Here is a 25,676-nt window from a genome sequence, read left to right as displayed (position 1 = left end):
ACAACTGAGATCGGACCGTATCGTGATGAAACCCAAGCACAGGCTGGGGACAGTAAGCTGGGGTTGGAGAGACAATCCCATCACCCATCACCACCCAAACTTCAGGAACAGAAGGGCTAGAAATTAAAAGGCAATGCTTCTGATTCACCTTCTGGTAGATGTCACTAATAATTCCTCTTTAGACATCAAAACTGGATCCATTTTGAGAGGCAGGCGGGAAGAACCAAAAGTCAAACATTCAGATAGCGCAAGCGCATCCGTGATTATCAGCAGTCACAAGCGCAGGCAGGGGACAAACTCAGGTGACTGCTGACTGTCACACACACGTGCCCTCTCCATGTCCGGGGCGTTCAGACTCCTCTTTTTACAGACATTTACCCAACTCTGTGTTTTCTGAACAGAGCAGTTATTTCACACAAGCCTCACGAGGAGCACAATGCCATCACCCACACTCCACCGCCGACGACACGGGATCCCACCTCGGCCCCTCTCCCGTCTGTGCTGCCACCCGCCCCTTCCCTGCCATCATTACTCGAGTCGTCAAAGTGACGGGGAGGAGACAGGAGACGAACATTCAGAAAACAGAAGGAAGCATACCCTCAGCTGTGAATGGCTGCGCTCTGTCCTCACGCGAGGGAGCTGCTTCGGACGGAGAATGCAAACCTCACAAATCCTTCTGAGCAATGGGAGGGATAACAATAGCAAAATTGGGCCGTTACTGACATAAAACAGAAAATACGCTAAATACATTGTTTAGGCTTTAGCAAAAAAATAAATGCAGACATCAATATCATTCAATCTTAAAAAAAAAAAAAACGGATCCTTAAACGTTTTACTTCTACAGAACAAAAGATCCGCCCATGGCATCCCATCTTGTGACAACTTGTCAGTGGAAAATAAAATTTATTCATCTCTTCTCTAGACATAATTTTTAGAATTTTCATTTGTCCAGATGCTAATTTTATATGCTTTGGGTCAACACTTAAATGCTATATACAATGTATTTCTAAAGCTCAAATTTTCATGTAAACTATATTTTAGACAGAGAACCTTACCTAATGACTATATTTAAAGAACCATCTTAGTCTCTTTTTTAATCTTCTAGCTGAAAACAAACAAACAAACCTGGAAAGGTAGTGATAAACTTGCCTGGGGAAATGCAGGAACTCTATTCTTTTGCATCCCTAAGTACCACAAATATTTGGGCAGAAGAGGACACCCCAGTACTATGGAGCGGGGTCTCTCAGGCCGGCCGGCCTGCACTGAGAGCCGTCCTCTGCTAAGGCAGCTTCCGGTATGCTGGCGGGTGTGGGCCACAGCCCTGCTCTCCAGTCCCGAGATGCCACACGCGCACCACACCCTCTCAGCTGTGAAGCAAGTCTCCAGACATGGCCGTGCAGAAGGGGCCAAATCCATCTCTGGTGGAGAGCCACTGTTATACAGTGATAGGAGAATAAAGTCCAAAGTTAAAGATTCATTAAAAATCTCTTCGACTCTGCAATTTCCCAGAAGTGTCGATTTGGGTTTTTTGCATTATTTCAAAGTTTCTCCCAAGTTTTATATTTTCCCAATGGAATAAATTCCTCAAAGTACAAATGACACTCCAGAGACAAGAAGAAAAGTTTATTTTACTATCCAATTATTTTCTTGAAAAAGTTTACTTTTTGATAAAACAAACTTCTAGTACCATAGAAACCTTCCCACACGCACAACGGCATATGTTTACCACGGTACGCACACCTCTGAGAACGACTGCTTGCAGCTCCGAGGAAAGGGGTGGCGCACACCCGACTAAACCCACGCTGTGGGAAATGTTCGTTGGTTTGGGAAAGAATTATACAATTGAAAAATATAAATAAGATCTTCGATGAGCTGAGAACCGTAAAAATGCTTTCTGAAGTCCAGTCACTTGGATCTTGGGGGCCACGGTTGTTACGAAGTTCAACGAGCACATGGAGCCTGTGGACGCTCAGCCTAGCCTGATGCCTCCAGGCAGCGGCCGGGAGGTTCGCGGGTGGTCTGTGAAAACCAGACCCCATCCTGCCGGTGCGGAGCTGGGGACCGGCTCATAGGCCGTTCTTCACCAGCTCATGGACTCCATTCTCGTCAATGATTAAAGGTGCGTGGAATTCTTTACCTGCCACATAACTTTCTATTCCCTAAGAGAAGGGGTGAAATGAAACACCGTTAGAAAACTGGCGAGCACGAGCCACGCACGGCTGGACTCAGTGGCGGTAACAATGATTTAAAGCATGGATGCCAAAAGTCGCGCTGAGACGCAGAATTTAAGTCGATAGAAATCTATTTATTCTAACCTGGGCTGAACGACCTATTTGTGACAGCATAAAACAAACAATAAAAAATAGTAAAATTATTCTGACGATGATGTAATTCTAAAGTCAACAGATGATCCTCTTTCTTTCTAAAATCACCACCACCGAGCACAGTTAACCGCGCGGGCGCTGTCTCTGCCGCCAGAACTGAGCGTGCTGATCGCGATCTCCAGAAAACAGACCACCTGTGAGAAGAGTGGGGACCCTCACTCCCTGGGCTTTCAAAGTGCAACGAGCACTAAGTCTATGAACAAAATAGATTCTCTGAGAGGAAAAATCATATTGCGCTAAAAAGAGTCAGATGATTTATCTAAAAAAACCAAGCTGTTTCATATTTTTTTAAAAGCCCATTGGATTTCAACATATAGGTGAAAAGTACTAAACAGTAAAGATTCTGTTCGTGCTACGTAACCCACTTCTGGGACAGATGCAAAGCCATAACAGCAATTCTCAGGGAAAAGGATTCAGGGCGGATGCACCTTCTGGGCTCGTCCCCGAGAGGGGCTCGTCCCCCAGCCGGGCTTGTCCTCCAGAGGGGCTCGTCCCACCGTCAGGCTCGTCCTCCAGAGGGGCTCGTCCCCCAGCGGGGCTCGTCCCACCGCCAGGCTCGTCCCCCAGCAGGGTCGTCCCCCAGCGGGGCTCGTCCCCCAGCCGGCCTCGTCCCCCTGAGGGGCTCCTCGGGGCAGGGCCACTGAAAGTCCTCCATCTTCTCTAAGCGCAGCACTAACAATCTCAGAAGCCCGCTGTTAGAAAGCAGGGAAAGCAAAGTCCACTCACCTCTCCGGCGTAGGAGACAAGGGGGGAGATTTCACACTGGATCGGCACGTCATTGGCATCCTTCAAGCTGAGGAAAAAAACCAAACGTGGTAAGGACTCTGCTTCCCATGTCACTTGCCAGAGCGACAGCACAGAGCGCGCTCCCCTCCGAGAAGCTTGCTGACCACAGAATGCTCCTGCTTCGACACCCCGGCCATGGATCACTGACTCCCTGAGGATTAAGTGCCCGTGAACTTGACATGGTCAGGACACTGTCTGGGGCAGGCGCCAGCGGTTAGCACCTCACCAACACTCCCCAACGGCCACCGCAGTTTGGTCATTTCCAAGTGTCCACGTGATACAGGAGGGACCATTGACTGAAGATACACTAGGCCCAGGCCTGCGGCAAGATGCTTTGAACCCTCCACACTTGGCTGGTCCTGACAGCGAGGTGCTGCTGCAGCCCCAACACAGGGGCCACTGGCCACGTGTGGCATTAGACTTCATTCCCATTTTAACATGAGTTATAATTTCAAAATTCAGTTCCTCAGTCAGAATAACCTCATCTCCAGTGTTCTGTAGCCACGAATAGCTAACGACCACCTAACTGGACAGCACACACAAGCATCCCTTCACTGCAGACAGCTCTCCTGGACAGTTCAGTGCTGTTCTCAAGGTCAGGTACTTCCCAGACGTCTTTTTCTGTACCTCAAGTCTCCTAGATTAGCAGACCTAGTCAGGGTTCCCAAGGGCTCCTATCCTCTCCCCAAGGAGAGCTCAGGCAGATGCACCCATGCCCAGGCTTCCGCCAGTTCATGGTCAACGTTTCGGCCACCTGCCATCTGGTTCTAAAGGACGTAACACACAGCCAACAAATGGTCTTCAAAAGACATGTGAAGTCCTTAGGCCACTGAGCCTCTCACATTCCAACAAGTTTACCGACAGGACACGGGCACACAAACCTCCAGGCTCTTGCGGCCTCAAACCAGAGCTCCCCTTCGCCATGCCGGAAGCGACAGCAGAGTCAGTAAACCAGGGTTCCTGAGCTCAGCCACATCCAGCCTTCCTCGGAACACAACCATCTAGCCGTCCTCACGGCGCTCTATGCATGTCCTGCGCCAGCGGACTTTTCCTACTACTTCCCACTCACACCAGGGCGCTCGCACTCTCTCTGGTTCGTCCCAGCTCCTTCTCCACTATGGCCCCTCTGGCTGTCCAAATCATACCCATCCTCTAAGGCTCAGCTCAAGCCCCAGCCTTCCCGTGACCACTAGTTCATCCTGATTGCCCTCATTCATTTACGATACAAAAATCATACATGTGTCAGACATCTGCTAAGCCACTGCCTCCTGGGTCAGCATCACTTATTCCACACATTTAACACATACGCACACACTGCCTGATGTCACGTGACTTTCATGTACGTGCACTGGGAACCCCCCAACAGGCTGTAAGAAATGACTTCTTTATCTTATGTAAGCTGTTAACAGCACCTGCAGGCCTGTGAAACATGACAGACCGATGCGGAGAAAAGGTGCACTAAAAGATGGGGCGCACATCTTCCCAGATGTGTCAGGTTCTATCAGCAGAGCTCAAGAGATCTGGTCAGACCCCCTAGGGAAGCTCAGAGTCATATTAGACCAAGCGGGAAAATGAAGTCCACCCTACTGCTAAGATGGTACAGAGCCCGCCCCACCGGGAGCCCTGAGCGATTCGGGGCGCCAGGACCAGGAGGTGGTTTTAAACCCCAGGAACACACAGCTGGCCTGAATATCCTTCCTTCTATACCACAAAGACCCCCCAGGAAATGAGGAAAGTCGGCTTTAAGGAACAACGCCAGATCCCTGGAGAAGGAAAGACAGGCGCTCCCATCGCCAGACGTTCAGTGTCAGGAAACAGGCAAACTAGCCTGACGCCACCACGGCCTAGTTTGTTAGCCTGCTTACTTCTGGCAGCTGACACTGTTCAGTGGGTAAAAAACAAAAATAACGTCGTTTTGTCAAAACTCAGCATCTTGTTTCCATTCTTTCAGGATATCCCCAAGCCATCTCCTCCCTCCTTTTCACTTCTCATATCTAGGTAATTTCTCCACTCTCTGAGGGCGTCCTGATTTCAGCAGGAACTGTTTCTATGTCCATGACCCCATTTGGGGACAAACTCTGATTTCAGTTTAATTATTCTACAAATGGCTAAAATGAAGTAAGTGGGAGAAAAGTACTAAAAGAACTTCAGTAAGAACGGTTTAAATGTTCTGTATTTTAACTGAGATAGCTAGAGGCTGTTTTTGGGTGTAAATTACGAAACTTTCACTTTTTAGGTTAAAACCTGTGGTTCAATGAGAGAAATTGAGGATCAAATTTTATTTCTTAGATCATAAAAGCAGCTTGCTTCCACATATTCAAAACGATGAATGGGACAAAACATGATGAAGGATGTGCCTGCATCCCAGGGCCTATGGCATGAAGGGCTACAGTCGTCTGTGGCTCCTGGAAGAAGCCAGCCAGATGTGAGTCCCCTCCTGTAGTCCAGGGCCACAGGCCAGAACCAGTGACACCACGGGGACCTGTCTCTACAGGTGGAGATGAATGGCACAGGCCGGAAAACACACACAGATGAAATGGCCTTTTTGTGGCAACTCCCGTCTCCAGCCCCTTTACCCTGCACGCGTCCCCAGTTTTCTCACTTAGGATTCGCCCGAAGCCCAACAACGTTTAACTGGAACCAGAATAGGAAGCTGTCTCTTTAGCCATCAAGTCGAGAGCGTCCTCAGACTCTGTCCATACCCAGATGAGAGGGCACATGCTACTTCCCACTAAAAACCATCTGCCGTTAAGACAAAGATACTTTCTTCAGGAGCAGGAGAGCTGACTAAACTAACACCCCGAGACCAACAGGGAGCCACGAGCATGAGAAGAATCAGAAGAACAGTTTCCGCCCCGTTATGAGCCTTCCCACTGAGCGCACATGCCCAATTCAGTGAGACACACCTACAGAACACTACCTTGGCCTAGCTTAGCTATGCTGACAGGTGACTTGGGATCCAAAGTCACTTCCCGCCTGTGACCTGCTCTAGGTCTCACTTGCAATGTGTCGCTGCAGGCTCAGAGCCCTGTGGTCAGATTCTTAGTACGCATGCTCCCATTTCCAGCATGCACTGAGACTCTGAGTTAGTGTCATCCAGACAGATACCTGCCACCAACTAAGCGGCTTAGCCCCACCGAAGCTTCACCTGTCCACCCCCGCACCACCAAGAGGCAGAGCACTAAGCTACCAGGCCAGTTAGTAACAGAGAAGCACAGCCATCACCATGCACCGCAGGCGGCTGGGATATTTACTTGTAATTGACACCAGCTGTGATGCTCTCTGACTTTCCATTGGCAGCACTGCTATGTAGGAATAAATAAGCATTAATGGGAATGGAAACAAACCAAAGAGTAACAGTGACATGGAATTGCAAAATATATCTGACGGAAAGGCATGTATTTATGGTAAATTATAAACTGGCAAAGGCAATCCGAGGGGTCAAAACAAACAAATAAACAAACTCAGTGGCGAGAGATGAAGCATGAGGACACTGTGACATGCCACCGAGCAAGCGTGCTGACACAGCAGAGCCTGAAAGTGGCCCTGGACAGTGAGTCAGCTCACCGCTGCTCCTGCTGCAAAAACAGTACAGAGCAGTCAGCCCCAGAGCCTGGCTCTAACACTTCAGGGCATTCTGGTGCTTTCATGCATTTTTCTCCAGCCAGCCATCTTCTCCCTCCGCAGAGTGTTTTTTACTCATGTACAGAAACATCAAATGATTTAGATGGGGGAGTTCCAGGTGCCAGTGAAGGTTTTATCATAAAATCTAATAAGGTTTGGCTAAAAGTGCTATAACCACCCTCTTTTTAACCTGTAAAATCCCAGAACATTTCTAAAGCTTGAGTATCGGGGGATGTACGTGGCACTCCCGTCCCTTCCTGGCACCGCCCTCAGTGACGCTGTGTCTGGTAGACAGCGTGCGGGTAGCGGGACTTGGGGTGTCACCGACGGCACTAACGGTGAGGCCACACACATGGGCAGTGACCCCGGCTCCTGCCCGTGGCACAGTGTGCTGCTGGCGGGCTCAAGCCACAAGGAACCCCAAAAGAAGGCCCTTGGACCATCACTTAGGACCAGCCGTTTCACTGACTCAGAGGAGATGGAGCCGAAAACCAAGAGGTTTCGAAGAGACTCCCGCTTACAAGGCGGTGAAGCCAGCACCACGGCTGTGACAAGCTCACGTCAGGAGCTGCCCACGTCAGTGCCCCACCTCTGTGAAAACCACCCAGGAGCACAGCGGAGCGCGGAGGAGGGAGCCAGCAAGAGAAGCCCAAGAAGCGGCCACACAGTGGGAGCTGCGGGCTTACCGGGGAATGGCTGGCAGGCGCGAGCCGTTTTCATCGATGAAGTGGCCGCCCGCGTTGAGCACCCAGCAGTGGTGCAGGGACATGAGCGCGTGCCTGGCGGTCGTGGGGTTGTCCTTGCCGTTCTGGCTGTCTGCGTTCTTCAGCGGGGAGAACTCATCTTCCCGCAACACTTCATACACCACAAACTTCCTAGAGCGGAACCGCAGACACCGGTTATAAACAGACCGCACCCACAGCACGAGTCCTGGCTCCGCCCGCAGCTAAGCCTGGCTCTGCCATGGCAGGCTCGCTCCCTCAGCCCCCCTGCAAATGGACGTGAAAGAGGGAATGCTCGGCCTGCGCTAAAGAAGGTCCCAGCTCTTCCCCCATGCACGTGAGAGAGCACTTCCACCCCCAACTCTAACACACTCGAAGTCAGAAAGACCAGAAATCTCAATGCAAAAGCCCACATTAGCATCTGTTCTCGAAAAAAAAAAGATGATTTAGAAATGCATATGGGAAGATTAATCTTCAACAGCTGGTTTATCTTCTGCGTTTCCATGCTGGTCAAATTCTGAGACACACGTCTCCACACCAAGTGTGCTCCTCACAGAGAGCGGTGTGATGCAAACACACACCCTCCCAGGTCTGTAAGGCACCGCACACGCGTGGGCCAGCCCAGCCTAACCTTCCCAGTCTCTCGGCCCAGTTACGTGACAGCAGTTTAAGGAGAGCCAGACAGTGAGCTATGGGCCTGCGGGGAAGTGTCCTCAGAGGCTCTGCACGGTGCGAAACGTACTTGGCAAACTGGAAGATGTCAAAGACGAACTTCTCCATCTTTATCCCATTTGGCTTGTCTGGCTTGACCCGCTGCCCCTGGGGACCCACACATGGGATCTTCTTCTGAGCCACGTGGTGCAGTAACTGGGGCTCATGCACCCTGAGTGAGAGCGAGAGCAAGAGCGAGAGAGTCAAGAGAGTCAGCTTCCAAACAGAAACCCCAGGAGCCGACGCTGCACCACCAAGACTCAGGGCCCCGTCCTGAAAGCGAGGAGCGCTCGCGAGTTTCGGTTCGGATCTAACAGCAGACGGACAGATTTCCCTGTTCATTTCCTTACATTAAACAATCGAGTAAAGATGTCCACACACACTGCTCACACCAGCGTCTCTCCCAGAACTCCCATGTCTTTTATAGAACGTATTACTCTTTGCCCAACTTTCCCAACTGAGACCCTTGACGTCTGAGAAGGAAAGCTGAGGGTTACTAGTTGCTATGGATGAGTGGACACAGCTACAAACAGTGGCGTGGACAGGACATACTTGGGAACTGGAGTTGCTGCTCTACAGTGAGGCTGAGTGACTTTGGAAACAGTCGCCTCGAGTGCCCAGCAGCGATCAGGTGGAGAAGCGGACGTGAGGACGTCCTCCAGGTTACAATCTGAGGGATACAACGGCTCGTTTTCCCTCGGGGGCACTCCCCTGCTGGTTTCCATCCAGGTCTCCCTCAGGGTCCTTCTCTTCACGCTAACGCACTGCTTCCTGGAGATGCGTCTGGGAGCCACTGCTTTAAATCATGGGAGCAGCTCCTTAAAACTGCCGGTGGCCTATATCAACCCCCAGAAACTCAGGCTCAGTGTGGCAGTGGGGACACCTGTGCCCGTTTCCAGCTGCAGCAAACAGGGTGTTTCACTGGCTGAACTTTACCTCAGCAGGCCCAGCACAGCTGCAGGGAGGGGAGGCTGGGAAAGGGAGCACACCGTACACCCCACACGCTGGGGACGGGCCCCAAGAATCTGCCCGGTGACACCGCCCCCCTGACACGCTGCCATGGGTGAAGGTGACCCTCAGAACAGACGGGGAATCCTGCTGCATGACTGACTCTGCCTGACGCGAAGGCACCGCCCTCAGCCCCGCGTACTTGACCACGTCTCTCAGGAACGGCACGGTGAAGAAGTGGTTGGCGATGTTGCCGGCGCTGAACTGCAGCCGGCCGTCGGGGCCGCGCCTCTGCGCCGTGGCCAGGGCGATCTCGCTGTACTCCACCACCTGGTACACGCCGTCCACGCGGCACACCACGCCCACCGGCTCCGTGGGGTTCGTCTTCTCCACCACCTGCCGCCAGACACACGGGACAGCGAGAACAACGAGCGCTGTGCTGGCCAGCGGCCACTGCCAAGGCCAGTCACAGCCCTGCCTGCCGGTCTCTAAAGCCTCAAGTCAAGAGCAGCCTTTCACGTTAGGCCACCACCCATCCATCTTTAGACCCTGTGAAATACTACTTTCCAGCTGGAAATCAGGTCACTCGCCTCCTTCCTGTTTATCACCTGACTGAACCGTGGGGTAGAAAGTCCATCAGACACAGAGCCCAGAGGCATCGCCTGGACAGGGAGCAATTATTAATAGATGAGGAGTCTATATCCCCCCAGTGCCTCCTATTTTATAATTTCATGGATCCTTCACCACACTCAAATACTTTCAGAATAAAGGAAATAAAATTTCTCTGGGATTCACAAGACAAAAATGTCAGGCATTTGCCTCTCACTTTCTATTGTCCAAACCATTATTTCATCTGAAGAGGATATTTCTTTCCTTTATTCACGAAAACAGTGATCTCTGGCTTTTCAGGGCCTTCGTGTGGCCAGGGAGCAGAGCAGGCAGGTCACCGGGCTCCCACTCCACCGTCACACAGAAAAGCCCAACCGCGTTTATCTGGTTTGCATGCGAGATTTTGTTGAAGGAAGAGAGCCTGTGCTTTAAAAACGTTTGAAAAACAGTGCTTTGATCATCAATCAATGGGTCTGGGCTAATGGCGGGCTAAGAGAAAGGTGTAAATCAAAAGCAGAGGGAAAACGTAAGAGCATCCAAATTTTTAAAACCTCACAGGTGCTTCTGCTACCCTACACCCCGATTTCACACAACTTGCTTCAAGTGTTTAGAAGAAAACTGTGAAAGAGCTGTATGCAGTGCAGTAACAGAAGTAATCAGATGAGACGACGTCCAACAGAAGAATCAAACAATAAGCGTTTGAAGATATCGTTTTGTTTGCTCTGCTTCCGAGATTTTGAAAAATGTGTGCTCAGTGTGAAAAGTCTACTTAAATCTACATGAAATCGTATCCATAAAGTTAAAACTTTCTTCAGCAACTGATTGCTTAAAATGAATACAGCCAGCAGCGGCCTCCCAGGCAGTGGCCGCGGCTCGAGCCTCGTGGACACGGCCGCAGGCCAGCCCAGGGAGGCCGCAGGCCAGCGCTCCTCTGCAGCTGCTGTGTAGTTTCACTGTGTGCCCCCTGACAGGAGCCCAGTACTCAATGAAAAGAAACTTTCTCCCAAGGACAGGGATGAAACTAGAGGGAAACAGTCCACAGCCACACGCTTTAAACCAGCTGTGGGCTTCTGCAGTTCTCGTCTAGCAGCCCCGCAGCCCCTCTCTCTCCGGACTCTGCCATGTGGGTCTACGACGCAGGGAATTCGCAATCAATTCCTCTCGTCCCCAATTTTTCAAAAAAGCAAAAACGTACCCAAGGTTTACTTTCAAGTCACCTCTATATGCCCTACTCCCGGTCAGTCATGGAAAATAAAAATAAGCGTATTCACATTGTACATCTGCCAAGTGTCAATCTACTGGGGAGAGTTTACTTCTGTGACAACTATTAACTTCCACATATTATAAAAGTCTAGGTGACAAAAGCAAGCACCTATAAACTGCGTAAACTTGGAGGTCCGTTTATGCGACACAGAAAAGACAGGATAAAGGAAGAGGGCGGCTCTAGGTTCCGCAAGTTAGCTCCTGAAAGCTGCGTTCGCAAACCCCACAAGTGACTGGAACGGCTTACAGAGTGATCTTTAACTCACCATGGCCCCCACTCTGTTCAGCTTTGTCCTTTGCAAACCACTGCACTTATTAGAGTCTTTTCTCAAGGCTGTCACTCCATTAGAAAACTTAATTCACCAAGACAGGAGCTTATTTTAAAAAGCCCTGAAAGAATTCTATTACCACACTGTGAATCACTCCCGAACATAGGAGCGTTTAAAAATATATTTTAATATCTTGATTTCTTAAAATAAAAAGGGTGGGAGGACAGATTATATAAATGGTTCCTAACACTTGTAGAAGTTGTAACACACCAGTCTGGGCACATGTCGGTTCCATCTGAAGAGTGATTTATTCACCCACTAATGACCACTGCGTTACATTTCAGACACAGAACCAAGCAGGAAGACAGGCCGACTTGTCCTGGGGGCCCCGCGGGTCATGGAGAAGGGGCCTGATTACACGTGCATCTCTGCACGACCAGTATACTCAGAGAAGCTGGCACTCCAATTTAAAGTTTCTGAGCTAGCAGCAAAAATGTAATTACTGTGCAGAACCTGGTTTTATAATGTGATGCTACTAAAACTACAAGAACGAAACGTGAATTCTAATCCTGGCTGGCTAATGGGATGAAGGGCCTCGAGCCTAGAACTGATTTAGGACCAGGGGTAGGGGGTAGGGTGGGGGCTCAGTTCTGAAACCAAAGGCGCGGGCCAGATGGTCTCCGAGGTCCTTCAGGGTCAACATTCTCTGGTCACACAGAATTTAAAATGGTTCTGAAGTCAGAACAGTGACATTTCAGTTTCTGTTTTAGAAAAAAGTATGACACCAAGTGGAACAAAGTCAGAAAGACACTGTTTTGTTTGTTTTTTAGAGCTTAGTAGCTACTTATAGTCCAATCCATGTCTCTACTGCATCTGTTTACAGGACAGAAACTCAGAGACTGGGACACACAGAGGTCTTAAACAGACGAATTAAACCAACTCTTCTATTTTCCACTGAGGGGGAGTCTCAGCAGGTCTAAAGCTGAATCTCTCAAATCTCGTACTGGTAAATTTCAGACTTCAGTTTCCGTCTATGACTTTGTAGTAGATTTATATGCAGATTTTGAGGGAAATGACATTTTTGTAATAGAAAATCTCCAACCAAGGATATGGGATGTCTCTTAGGGCAGGTCTTTTTAAATCCAGATATTTCAAATTTATATGTAGTCAGATTTCCATTTTGTCAGACGCCTACATGGTCTTCGCTTTTGGCAGAAAGGTCTTCCCTTCATGTCAATATTACAAAATTATTCTACACTTTCTTCTAACATCCTGTGGATTTTTTATATTTAACTTTGTAATCTATTTGAAATTGATTTGGGAACGAGATTTAAAAGAGACATCTTACTTTATTTTTAGCTCGTTATCTCATTACCTTCCCCGACTGACTCGAAACACCATGTTTTTATACAGTACATTCTTATACATACATGGACGTGTTTCTTACAAGGCTATTTTGTCCCATTAGTCTATCTATCTATTCTGGTTTCAGCACTATACTCCTAGTTACTTTTTATTTACAATCCATTTTCGTATCGGACAGATTGTCGCCAACCCTCCTCCCTCCTTATTCAACATTTTCCTGGCCATCGTCACGTTTCCTCTAAACTTTACAATCATTTTGTCCCCAAATGTCCCCAAATAGTCTCATGTGGGACTTTGATCAGGATTGTGTTATACTTTGATTTGGTGAGAATTGATGCCTTTATAGATTCCCACGAAAGTAACGTTTGCGTTAATATTTTAAAGACTTCCAACACGTTTTTAGGGTCTTTCATGTTTGCTGGCTGTTAGAGTCCTAGAGATACCAGATGTTTCATTCACTACCAAAAAGGCATGTCTCCTCTAGCATCACCTACACAACCAAAAAACCGCTGAAAGGAACAATGCGAAGGACATATGGCATCACAAACCTCCCTCCTTCTTAGTTAACAGCAGTATGTCTGTGGTCCTTCGAGCAACTATCAATCTCCTCACCCACCCTTATCCCCAATCCGCCTATTTCCATCTCACTCACGAGACTATCCCGGGTACTCTGTCCAATGCCTTGCTGAAATCTAAATGTGCTATTTCTGCCCCATTTCCCGTACTTACTACTCCAGTGACTCCGTCAGAGGAAGAAAGTGGGTGACTCGGGTCAAATGCAACTCAGGTGAACAGACCCACCCAGGCCTAGTGCTGGCCAAACCTTTCCCAGGGGCTCACACGTCACCCTCACACATTTTAGACTCTGACTTGTGATGGACAAACACACATTCCTTCCAGAATCAAATGTGCAATTTAAGGAACAGAGTGGGTGTGGGCTAGTTGAGTGCCTTAGAGGGATGAGCGGTTCTAAAACACTCAGGTCACCCAGTGCAGCCAGCGTGCCCACTGCTGCGCGCCCTGACAGAGGAAGCCCACGTGGGCTGCACTGCCGCAAGGAAAAGCCTTACCTTCGCCCCACAGTCTGCTCCTTTCTGAACGCAGAAGCCGATGAAGCGGGGGTCTGCCACCCGCACCAGGATGTTGTCCACACAGTAGACATGGACGCACCCCACGCCCCTTCGCTCCATGTCCTGCACAATGTTCTGGGCGGCCAGGGCCCGGTACAGACCACCGTTCCCATCTGCAAATCAAACAGCCCCTTAGCAGCGCGCCAGGACCCACATGGCGCGAACCCACAGGCCGGTCAGCATGCGCCACAGGCACAGAACAGCCCGAAGGAGATTCCGGTGTCAGAACATCGGACTACGTGACTCGGGAGGGCACTGCACCTAAGAATCTTGACAACGCCCTGAGGACTGCAGGACAAGCCACCTCAAAGCCTGGACTTTCCTTCTGAACTCGGCCCTTGTCATGATTTAGCCAGTAGCATATTATGGAATATATAATACAATTATTTATCAGGCAATGGTTATTTCATGACATTCCACGTTTTATTAACACCTGTATGACTCAAGCTGGCTTTGCATTACAGTCCTAATGCTGACAGTTGCTCCCATCTCAACTATAAAGATACATGAGCATTTTGTACCAATAATTTAAGCTGCTTCTTTCCCCATCTATGTTCAGTACTGCCTACTGTACTACTTCCATCAGTAACCTCAGCCATAGCTTAAACCATGAAAAAAGTTAGACAGCTTCACAAAATAGAGCTAAGAAAAGAATCCTTCCATTAATCCAACAGAGTGAAATAGAAGAAAACAGAATGAAGAAGAACTAAACGCCTGCCCGTGGAGAGCACCACTGTCCGTGCTGAGGGTCACTTCCTTCCAGCCTTTCCTCCAAGTGGTGATTCAGACACATCTCAATCTGTCAACACGCTCATCTTCAGAATTGGGACCACACGCAGGGTCACGTATGTGGCCACACAGGCGTCCGCAGCCCGATTCTAAGGACGCCACTACAGCATGGCTGTGTGCACATACGCACGCATGCACGGCTGGTTTGTGGCGATCGGTCGTTCTGATGGCACAACACACGCAGCTTTGTGCTTCTCGCTCTCTCACTTAACCTACCACAGTGATTTCTCTGTCATCCAATGTCTCCAAACAATGATTCTAATAGTACTTAAGAAGTAATACTATAAATGCACTCTAACTTCCCCTTTCTCACTGCAATGAACAACGCAGCCACGAACACTGCTGTATGTAAAACACCAGGCAGAGAGAAGAGGTACTATGAATGCTGCTCCAATCTACCTTGAGGCCACACACCCACAAAACGATAAAAGCAAATCCATGTCACCCAGGAACGTTTTCATTTTTTAAAATCATCGCCAAATTGCAAAAAAATTTAATATCAATTTTTCAATATCCAAATTACCACATTAAAATCAAAATTGAATGATTGACGTTACTATCATATCTGGTCCCCACCAAGGAGCAAGTCACCAACCTGGAGCCATAGAAACCTTGTGCTTCTCTTCCAGAATAATCTTCCCATCAAAAGTCATGGCTGGCAGCATTCCCTGCTGAAAAAAGATTACATTCTCTTTTCTTAAACCGAAGTACTTGTGCTTGGCGAAGAATTCCTCTGTAGATTCCATCGTTCGGCCACTGGTCATTATGTACCTGGCAAGAGAAAGTGCGTCTCCTAAGCAACTGTGCTGTGTGAATTAGGGCAAGAAAAGCCGAGCCTTCTTCCCGGGCGGGAGAAGTCTCCGTGAGCAGCTGATTCCCTCGTCCTTTCCCGCCACAGGCAGTGGCTGCTACCCGAGGGTTCCTTCTACGACCTCCACCCATCCTGACGCACTGAGTATGTTCCAGAGCAACAGTGAGCACGCCTCCTGCAAGGGCGCCTACAAGCAGCTCGGTAATCACCTGAGAACTCTGCAAAAAGTAGATTTTAAGTGAAACATTCCCATTCTAAATGAATACGGAGGAAAGGGTAACTGCAATACGTTCTGATGGTCTCTTACCGCTTTCATTAAAATTTTGAAATGGAATCTGGGCTCCGCTCACCTTTCACTTCAAATCATCAAAGCACAATTATGCTCTGTGCCTGTGTGGCAAAGGAGAAAAGAGTTCCATCTAAAACCACAATGAGTGACTGCAGAAGCTTTGCCCTTCGTAGGCTGTGAACTACACGTAAGAGGGGATTTTATCTATTTGGCAGCACCTAGAGGCTGACAATTAACAGCTGCTGGATGAATAAATGAAAGTGGTGTAACTTCCCACCACAGCAGGTATCTGTCTGCTTAACAAAGTGTCCTGGGTATTTTGAACTTTGGATACAAAAGGCTTGGCGTGACTTAGAAGAAGGTGACAAAAGACATGGCTAAACTTCTCTGCCTAAGAAAAAACAGACATTCTGAGTTGTGAGGCGAGAGAAGGAAATCCAAGATGACAGCGGGAGGCCAGGGCTGCAAGTTGAATGTTTGTTGGCCACTTAGAACACAGATGAACCTCAAAAATCGCCAAGGAATCAAGATGGAAAAACGTAGTTCACAAGTAGGCCAATACTTGTGTGGGGAAGCGCTAGGAGAGCTGGGAAATTGCAAAAAGCCCACTTTAAAAGTGTCAGAGCTACAGACAACATGGATTAGAACTAAAATCCGAGACAGTGAGACCCTTTCAGAGGGGAGCCGAGGATATGCAGCTGCCTCATCCCGGGGACGTTTGTGACCCGGGTCCAGGCGAGTGGTAGGGAGTCTGGGCTCGGACCAGGCAGGACAGAGAGGCCAGTCGAGCCTTTGCTGGTCACCTGGGGCTAACGTGACAAGATCAAGGACATGGGGGATCTCACACCCTCAAACATGCTAACGGTCAAAGCTGCTCTGGGAGAGATTGAAGAGCGAAATCAAAAACTTCTAAAACACAGAGCCGCGTTTCCCATAATTGTTTGTGCTTCGGAGAGAAGAGTGGCGGAGGCGGCCCTGAGAACACGGCAGGCTGGCTGGCTGACAACCAGGTCTGGCCCACAGCACAGAAGCCAGCAGAGCTTTCAGCTGAGGAAGGGCCGGGGGGGTTGGGGGGTGGTTAGATAAGCTGGTACTTCAGGACATGAGTTCCTGGACTGAGACGCACGAGCTCCCAAAGGTCCTCAGGGAAGGACGTAAAAGGAGGTGAGTCTCTACTGCTCATGAGGCTAGCGCGATCACCTACTAGCTATACCACTAGTACTTGTCACATGCACAGTAGATTACAGCTCCCAAGACAGTCAGCACCAGGAAACACGCCTGCTTATGGATAAAGCATACGCATTCTGAGTGTCTTAAACCAGTGTGTGTGCAGACACTCCCCACAAGGAGACAGACATATCTTACCATGGAATGACACACTTGTTGCCGTGATATTTTTCAGCCAACTGCTGAAGCTTCAGGATGCGCTCTGCTTGAATCTGAAAAAGTGTCTTATGGGATGGCAAACCAACATCATACATGCCCTTGGGATAGGCAACACCGAGTCTTGTCCCCTGCCCACCAGCTAGGAGAAGAACTGCCACTTTGTTCTGAGAAATCTGGAAAAGTCCTAGAAAAGGAAACACATGTATCACAAAACCTCTACAATTCAACACTTGAGGATCACACGTACACACACACACACACACACACACACACACACACAGAGCGGGAGAGTCACCCTACCTGCATAAGGAACAAGGAACCCATGCAGTCACAGAGGACTAGCTTGTTAATAAAAGCATTTTTATTATCAAAAAATTAAGTTTACATAATGCAACCAAACACCAAACAATGAATAATACGCTTCAATGAACATATACTTTTCTTTCTGATAATACTGGAAGGCAAAGACCAAGAGATGGTTCAAATGCGTTCCAAGTACTTGACTACTTATCAGATGTGGTGACTCAGGAGAAAGATAGGACAAAAGAAGATAATCTGGCTGTCAGGATGATGCTGTTAAATTACCTGCAGCCTATAAATTACTCAGGAATAAATGAATCAGCAAGCATGCCAACAGTCTAGGCAAGCCGCCACGCAGCAAGTGTCAAGAAAAAGCCCTCAGCTGGGCAGCCGTGCAGCACAGGCTTGGAAGTCAGGACACCTGGCTCTGAGACCCCACGAATGAGCTGGGCGTCTGCCTGCAAAACGACACGAGGAGACTGACATGATGGAAATGTGTATATTTCGATTAGGGTGGTAGTCGCGTGGGTGTATAAACATTAAAAAACTCCTAAAACTCGTCCACGCTGTTGTATGTAATTACACTTTCACACAATGACCAGGACCTTTCCACTATCCGAAATCCAGCGTCCTAACCTTCCCAATGGCATCTCCTGCCTTTGATAACTTACTGCAAACACCTCACTGTGCCGTGAGTCTGCACACACATGGAAGTTTCTGGCTGAGTGAAAAGGATATAATGTCAGTTACAAAGTCTCTTTCTCCACCCCTGCTGTTTAAGCCACAAACACTGTTCCCTTGACAGTAAGCCAAAAGGATGTTTGCTTTGTACCTTCCTGTACTATAGCTGGTTGTAATAGTTGCAGTCTTTAGTTTAAACAGAAAGTCATAAAAGTAGACTAGTTTCACAGATACCAACAAATAAAGGTCATAAGGAAAACTTAGATTATAGGAACCTTTATTGGTTGCTCATGGTCCCCACTGCTTTACAAGGTCAACGATTTGACTTTCCATAAGAGTTCATGCTAAGATTTCATCCTCATAAAGTCGTAAGGAGAAATACTGGCAGCAGGGATCCTCGAGAGTAAGAACAGGTCTGGGTTAGAGCAGCAGCCTTTCTGAAACCCAGTGAAGGAGGAAGGATTGATGAATCCAAAGTCAGTAGGGGCCACTGGACCACCAGAGCTGCTCACGCAGAAGGCTCCATCTGAGGCCACCCTCTCCAGCGTCGTGGTGGAGCCCTGTTCTACAGAAGAAGCTGGGTCACCACTGCCAAGCATTTCAGAGCTGAAAGGGCCTCCTGGAAGATCACCCGGTTATTTTCAATGTGTTTTAATGCCCAGGCCCTTTTAAATAAAACCTCGTGCAAAGATCAGATACATAAACCAAGGCAAGCAGATCTGTTCCTGTAGTGGGGAGACGGAGGGGTGGACGCCCACCTGTTTGAAATCTGCTCCCCCTCCCTACATGACAGTTGCTCTGGGAGTGGAACCCCCACGGCTCTTTGCAACACTGTCTGAAGCCCAGTAAATCTGTAAGCTCAGAGAAAGAGACGAAGAGGTACACAGAAAGTTGATAATGGTGGTTACCTTTCTTTTTGGGGGGTGAGGGGAACAGGGAGTGCCAAAGAATGGAAAACAAACTAAAAACAGCCATGGTGTGGCACAAATACAGACGCCAAGACTCCACCTGCAGTGTCACTGCACATCGATGAACGCACACATGTATCTAATCAAGTATTCCGCGGTAACGAGAGCAAACAGGGATGATTTGATGAGGTCACACCAGTTTCTCTAGTCCTGTTGTTCGGTACTATTTGTGCAATAAAGTAATGTTTAAAAAGGAAGGAGAGAGTTAGTCCAACCTTTTCATTCTACGGTCGAGGACCCAAGTCCAAGTCTGAAAGGAGCACACAGACACAGCCAGGGGCCTGGCCTGCGGGACTCAGTCATCTTTTTCTCACAGAGAGGAAGTGGATGAGAACAGCCACGGCGCCTCACTCCCCCAGGGGAGCTACATTTGAGCTACCCTGCCATTCTCAAAAGCTTTCACTACGACTTGTTACGGGGACAGATTTTATGACATGTTTTAGAAGAAGAAGGGCTGGGGCAATTCAACAAACATTTACCGACCAACTTCGAACCCAAAGCCCTACTCTAAATGCCACGTGACACACGCAGCCAGCAGGTCACGACCGCCCTGTAAGAGGTTACGATGCCACGATGCAGACACACACCACAACTCTTATTACAAGTTGGGATGAAAGAAAAGCACGGATGAGGGACCCCAACTTGGGACACTGAAGACAAGGTAAGGGATCAAATGGCAGGTGTGGCTGGTGTAGCTTAAAAAGCAGGTGCAATGCCCCGGGGCAGGGACCTGCCCGGCACAGCCCCAGGTCCTGTCCTCACCAGGTGACCCTGCGACCTGGGAGAGAGGGGCAAAGGCCCAAGCAGGCCTAGGACAAGCGTGAGCAGAGGCAGAAAGGGCACAGTGAGATGCTCAGGGCGAAGAGACTTCCTCAGCCTGGCTAACACGTGCAGTACAGTGAGAGTGGAGAGAAACCCAGGAGGTTGGAAATGGAGACGGGGGCCAGGGGAGGGAAGGCTTCCGTCTAAGCCTTTCCGGCATAAATGGAGACAGTGGACTGGTGCTTCAGGAAGAGATATCTAGTAGAAGTATGAAAACTGACAAAGGAAAGAGATTAGACGCAATTTAAGGCAGGCATGAGCAGAGGTTTGAATCAGGCAGCAGAGACGGCAGCGATGAAAGAGAATGGAGGGACCAGCAGTGGAAGACACTGCAGAGGTCTCGGCGAAACAATCTGTCACCTTCTGATTGGCCCCCTGCTGGAAGGCAGCATGGGACTCGTGACAGATGAGTGACTAACACTCAGCGTGTCCTCACACACTTGAGGACAAACATTCACAGGCTCAGTACCTTCACTTTCCCAGGCCTGGAGCTGGTCCTGGTCCCGGGTGGCACTGCCCAGCACCTCCCGAGGGACAGGCTCCATGCGTGCGTCCACGCCGTCCCGCTGAGACTGGCTGGACTCTGCAGTGGCCTTCTGGAAGAAGGCGTGCAGCTCCTCGAAGTTCATGGCCTCCAGCTCTGCGTAGAGCTCCACCTGCTGGGCCTCCTCCAGCTCCGGCCAGAACTGCAGCAGATGCGCCTGCCCGGCTTTGGACAGCCTGCTGCGGAGCTCATGGACGTTCATCGTGCCCTGCAAGCCACGCCTCGAGGAAACAGGGTGGCAGCCACAAACCTACACGAGAAAAGGAATCAACAGCAGGTCAGAGTCTGCCCTGGAAACCTGGTGGATTTTGCTGCTCAAAGTTAAGTACATTAAAAAACTTGGTGTTAAGCTGGGCACTTGTGCCTTTGCGTGGCAGCATCTGGAAGACAACACGAATGGCACAGGGGGCCTTACCTACACAGTCTCATTCAGTGTCGACAACCGGATGACGTAAGGACTATTATCGCCATTCCTGCAAGTCGGCAGCGCTGGGACTGAGCCCAGGAAGGCTGAGTCCAGTCACACGCTGCCACATTTAGTCACCTCTGTGCCATCCCTCTGCCCACTGAGCTCCCACTGGGAACAGCTCACAGCTCAATATTCCAACTGTTCTCCTTTTATCTCTAATGATGGAACTGACTCTGCTGTATTCGGGCTATGACAGAACTCGAGAAGATAGGACCACGTATGATCATGAAACATACACTTTGTTTCAATAGCAACTTCTGCAGAGAAGTGATAAAAACGTGTCCACTGTCTTTACTAAGAATTGGGCTCTTAAGGGACAAGCAATACACACAGCAATGGGTGAGACAGTGTTTTTAAGAGTGTTTGTGATAATACAGCAAATGTTAGCGTGCACAGTACTAGAAACTAAGGGAATGAGGAAATACTTAACCTACTTGCCACATACAGAGAAATGAAATTCACAGAGCAGCACACACAGCTGTGCCTCCGGGGCTGAGCAGGTCACACAGATAAGATTAGGAAGCAGGCATAGCTGGTGGCCACCTATAGGCAGGTGTGGGACTCAGAGCAGAGAGGAAGTGCAAGCTGTGTGCAGAACGATGGGAAACGCTGAGGTGATTCAGGGTGGGGCTAAACCATGAAGAGCCTTGAGAACTAGGCAGAGGAATTTAGACCAGCACAGTGAGTAACAGGAAGCCAACAGAGGTTTCTAAACAGGCAGTGCCACGGTCACCATGCTTTAGAGAGATGACAGAAAGGAGCAGTGGCCTAAAACAGATGTAGGCAGGACAAGGAGAAGCAGGAAAACAAGTTGAAAGACAACTGCAGGTATGCTACACCGAAGGACTGCCCCAGATCAGCTGTAGAGGAAATACGAGTGAAAAGGATACATGGAGGGAGGTCCCTGTAAAGAATCAGCACGGCCTGGCACTGCTTAGCTCTGACGTGAAGGACAGGAAAGGTCGGTGCCAAGGACGCAGCCGCGTCTCCTCCTATCACGAGGTCAGGGCAGATCAAAGCCAACAGCACCTCCCTCCTCAGCTGCAGCCAGTGGGACAGCATGAAAAACGGTTCGAGTGATACATGCTTAAGGAGCAGGACAGTATTCAGCGCTGGCGGCAAGTGGCGCTGGGTGAGGCTGTTGTCAGTTCTGCGCAATGAAAGATGATGGGCCCGCAGCACCTTCTCACTTGCATATGTGAGCAGGTCACTGCTAAAAGTCTCCTTTTACTAGGCAAAGATACATGACGAGCCAATTTAAGAAGGAAAACTATTTAACTGTCATGTGTCATGCATTCATGCCACAAACATTTAAGGAGCACCTCCTGTCTGCCAGGGGCTTATCTAGAAGATAGAGACACAGCAGCGAGCAAAGCAACAACACGCAGGCCGACACTGCCATGGGGAGACAGCCGATTAGAGAACACGCCAGGCAGCGTGACAAGGCGAGCACTGTAAAGAGCAAAGAGGGATGAGGGGCTGAAAAGCAAAGGGGGCCGGCGGGCTCTGCAGTGGGAGAGGCCTGGCCCGGCCTGTGGGACACCTGCAAACACACCTGTGTGAGGCTAACACCTGGGGGAGGGGCTGCCGGTGCAGAAGCCCCAGCACAGGCAGGTGCTTGGCCGTCCCAGGGAGAGCTTGAGGGAGAGCATGAAGGTTGGTGCAGCTGGAGCTGGTGACCAAAGCAAAGAGTGACTGGAAATGAGGCTGGAGAAGTGAGCAGAGGCCACATGAGTAGGGCTTTCCGACCAAGGTAAGGAATCTGGGGTTGGAGGGTTTGGAGCTGGGGAGAGTCACAGTCTGATGTAGGTTTCCAAGGGTCCCTCCGCCGCTGTGTGCTGAAGGCCAAAGCGGAAGCCAGCAGGCCATTAGGGAGCTGCCCAATAGTCTAGAGGAGACATGACCACAGTGGCTCAGAGCGCAGAGAGCTGGGCTCCCAGCGTGGACCTAGAGGGTTAGGTCATGGAGTGTGGTGCCCAGCACAGATGACTCCCAGAGGTGGTCCCAGGTCCTGAGGTGGGGACAGGCGGGACAGGCACAGACCTAGGGATGTGTGTGCAGAGTGCAGAAAATCAACCTCCACTCTTGGTCACGTTACATCTTACATGTGTGTTAGACATCCAAACAGAAATGCCGATGAGACAGCAAAATGCAGTCATCTAGAGCTCAGAGGCCATCAGCAGACATAAGTTATGGACTCAGTGCGACCTTCTAGGGAATGCAGACACACACAGAAGCAAAGAAGCCAGCAGACTGAGCCTGGGCTCATTCGGGTATTCCAAGACATTTCTACTGACAGATGTAGGTTTCAAGAGCTATGACGCCATTATTTTTTAATTTAAAAAATACATCACATAAAAAAGGGCAGCTGAGAGAGATAGGTTTATATTAATCTGTTTTCCAAGGAACAGGGTCTTTCCCGAGGTATCACCTACACCACTGTGTTGCCCAGGTTTAAGGGAGCATAGCACAGTGGGACGCTCAGCATGGAGCCAGGTAACTGGACAGCGGGAAGGCTGAGTCCTTGGTCCCTCCCGCTGTTGGACCCTGTGCAAATCATTTCAGCTCCTTGTGTGCACATTTTCTCATGAAGATAACACAAGTGACCATTCTCACACACCCTCACACGAGAGCGGGCAGTGCAAAGAACTCTGCCTACTCAAACATATATGAAAACATACTATTATTCTAAGATGTACCACATTTCCCCGAAAATAAGACCTAGCTGGACCATCAGCTCTAATGCGTCTTTTGGAGCAAAAATTAATATTAAGACCCGGTATTATATATTACATTATATTATATTATATTATATTATGTTATATATTATACCTGGTCTTATATTTAAAAAGACCGGGTTTTATATTAATTTTTACTCCAAAAGATGCATCAGAGCTGATGGTCTGGCTAGGTCTTATTTTCTGGGAAATACGGTAAATCAAACTTTCCCTAAAAAGTTACCAGACACCTATGCACCTTCAGATGCTTGAGAAAACGAATCCATGCAAATAAGACAACTCACAGGTTAAACTCGAATCCTGAGCCTAGACCCCTGGTGGTCTGCAAAGGTTGGCAAGGTCAGCTGTGGTCATTACACAGTGTGTCAACTTCCTAAGGTAACAAGCACACTTGAGTTTCGGACACGGGCAATATACCTATGGTTTTCGAAGCAGATGTAACCACCTCCGTGCCACGTAAACTGTGCCGTTTTCCCCACTAATTCCCATACGAGGTGCACGTGTGTCACCCTAAGCCGTGCTAGAGACGGGAGGTAGGCCAGGATTTTTGTTCTGACAACCAAAGTCTGAAAAAGTTGAAGATCTGCTGTAGAAATGACGACAGAACTCGGTTGTGCCCACAGCCTAATACACGTGCGTCAAAAACACAGGCCCCCATTATCAAACACCGTTAGGAGAACTTACACGGCAGCACCGCAGAAACGCATGCAGCCGGTTATATCCCCCCACTTTTCGGCCTCCTTGCTCCCATCTCAGCTCCCCAAATTTTAAGCGCACCTCTTAGTGTCTCTAAGAGCCCTGGGGCTGGGCCACACCCCGAGCCCCAGCACCGAGGGCGGCGCGGCCGTGGAGCCGCCGTGGGCTCCCGCGCACCCTCCGTGCACACCCAGTGAATCGCACCTGAACGTCCTTAACCAAAAGCGATGACCCGTGTCTGTCACCTGAGGGCGGACCTCCTAAGCGCCGCGCAAAGAAACGGCGCGGTCCGCACACCCCTCTCCGGACAGCATGTGCCCGGCACCCGTGTGCCCCGGGCCTGCGCCCGTCCTGCTCGGCCCACGCGGGGAGCCAGAAACGCCAACTCTCTCCGTCCCCCTACGAACCACACAGACAAGAAGGCCACGTGGGGTTTGTCCCACTGCCACGTCCCCACAGGCATCTCCCTCCGTCTGGTCACCCCGACTCGTCCCGCAGCAGCCCGGCGGCCACCTGCCTCCCTGGTCCCCCAAGGTTGGCATCGCTGGCGCCAGGCCCCGTCCCCATCCACGCGTGGCGCCTCTGCAGCCGTGTGACACGCCCCTAGCCCCACACACGCCTCAGCCCTCCCCTCCCCGCCCGCCGGGGCCCCGGCCCGGCCCACGTTCCCCACCGGTCACCGGGGCCCGCGTCCGCTCGCCCGCTCGCCCGGCTCAGCCCCGGCCCCTCCGGGACGGCGGCCGCGGGGGCCTCTCACCAACCTCTGCGCGACGGCGTCCACCCGGCTCCGGCTCGGCGTCCCGCGCCCGCTCCGCATATATACCGCGGTCCGGGGGCCGGGCGGCGGAGCCGGGGGCTGGGCCGGGGGCCGGGCCGAGGAGCGCCGCCCGCCAGCCCGCCCCTCAGCCGCCGCGACTGCCCGCGGCGCCGAGGAGGAAGCGCCCGCCGACACGTCAGCGCCGCGAGCGCGGGCGGCCGGGCCTGAAGGGCGGGGCCTTAGCGTCACTCCTCCTCCGGCCAATGGCGGCGGTGCTGGGCGGCCGTCCGCGCAGGCCCCGCCCCCGCGCCAAGGCCCCGCCCCCGCGCGCCGACGCCAACGCTGCTCCGCGGGGCTCAGGCCGGGGGGCTGCGTACCCGCTCGCACTCCCGCCGGAAGTGAGTCGCGGCCCGGAGGCCGGATGTTGGACCGCCAGCGCGGTGGTTGCCAAGGAGGCGCGTTTCTGAGCAGATTCCTGCGGGCGAGCCTGGCGCCCGCTGACCTCCGGCCGCTCATTCGCCTCCAGTCGGCCGGGTGCCCAGCAGCGCCCCGACTGTCCGTTTCGTGGTGTTTTAGGTCCCAAGAGCGTGAGGCCAGGCACGTTCACTTTTGCAC

General features: G+C 50.5%; 1 protein-coding gene across 3 annotated transcripts; it reads right to left on the bottom strand.

The window, feature by feature from the left end:
- Positions 1–1,608: 1,608 nt before the first annotated feature.
- Positions 1,609–25,216, bottom strand: UAP1 (UDP-N-acetylglucosamine pyrophosphorylase 1). 3 transcript variants are annotated; one of them, XM_033092878.1, is made up of 11 exons: positions 25,066–25,216; positions 20,327–20,651; positions 17,066–17,270; positions 15,196–15,371; positions 13,752–13,924; positions 9,378–9,571; positions 8,259–8,399; positions 7,481–7,669; positions 6,425–6,475; positions 3,111–3,177; positions 1,609–2,159 (listed from the first exon to the last, which is right to left on the bottom strand). In XM_033092878.1, exons 2-11 carry the CDS (start codon positions 20,601–20,603, stop codon positions 2,067–2,069), a joined length of 1,566 nt encoding a protein of 521 aa, XP_032948769.1. In that variant the 5' UTR covers positions 20,604–20,651; positions 25,066–25,216; the 3' UTR covers positions 1,609–2,066. The 3 variants fall into 3 exon arrangements, with proteins under 3 accessions (XP_032948769.1, XP_032948770.1, XP_032948771.1); XM_033092879.1 differs by having other exon boundaries at positions 6,425–6,472; XM_033092880.1 differs by lacking the exon at positions 6,425–6,475.
- Positions 25,217–25,676: the final 460 nt, after the last annotated feature.

The sequence above is a fragment of the Rhinolophus ferrumequinum genome, chromosome 22 (genome assembly GCF_004115265.2).
Source record: "Rhinolophus ferrumequinum isolate MPI-CBG mRhiFer1 chromosome 22, mRhiFer1_v1.p, whole genome shotgun sequence".
NCBI classification, from domain to species: domain Eukaryota; kingdom Metazoa; phylum Chordata; class Mammalia; order Chiroptera; family Rhinolophidae; genus Rhinolophus; species Rhinolophus ferrumequinum.
Note: the sequence above shows the minus strand (reverse complement) of the source record. Positions and strands in the feature narration are given on the sequence as shown.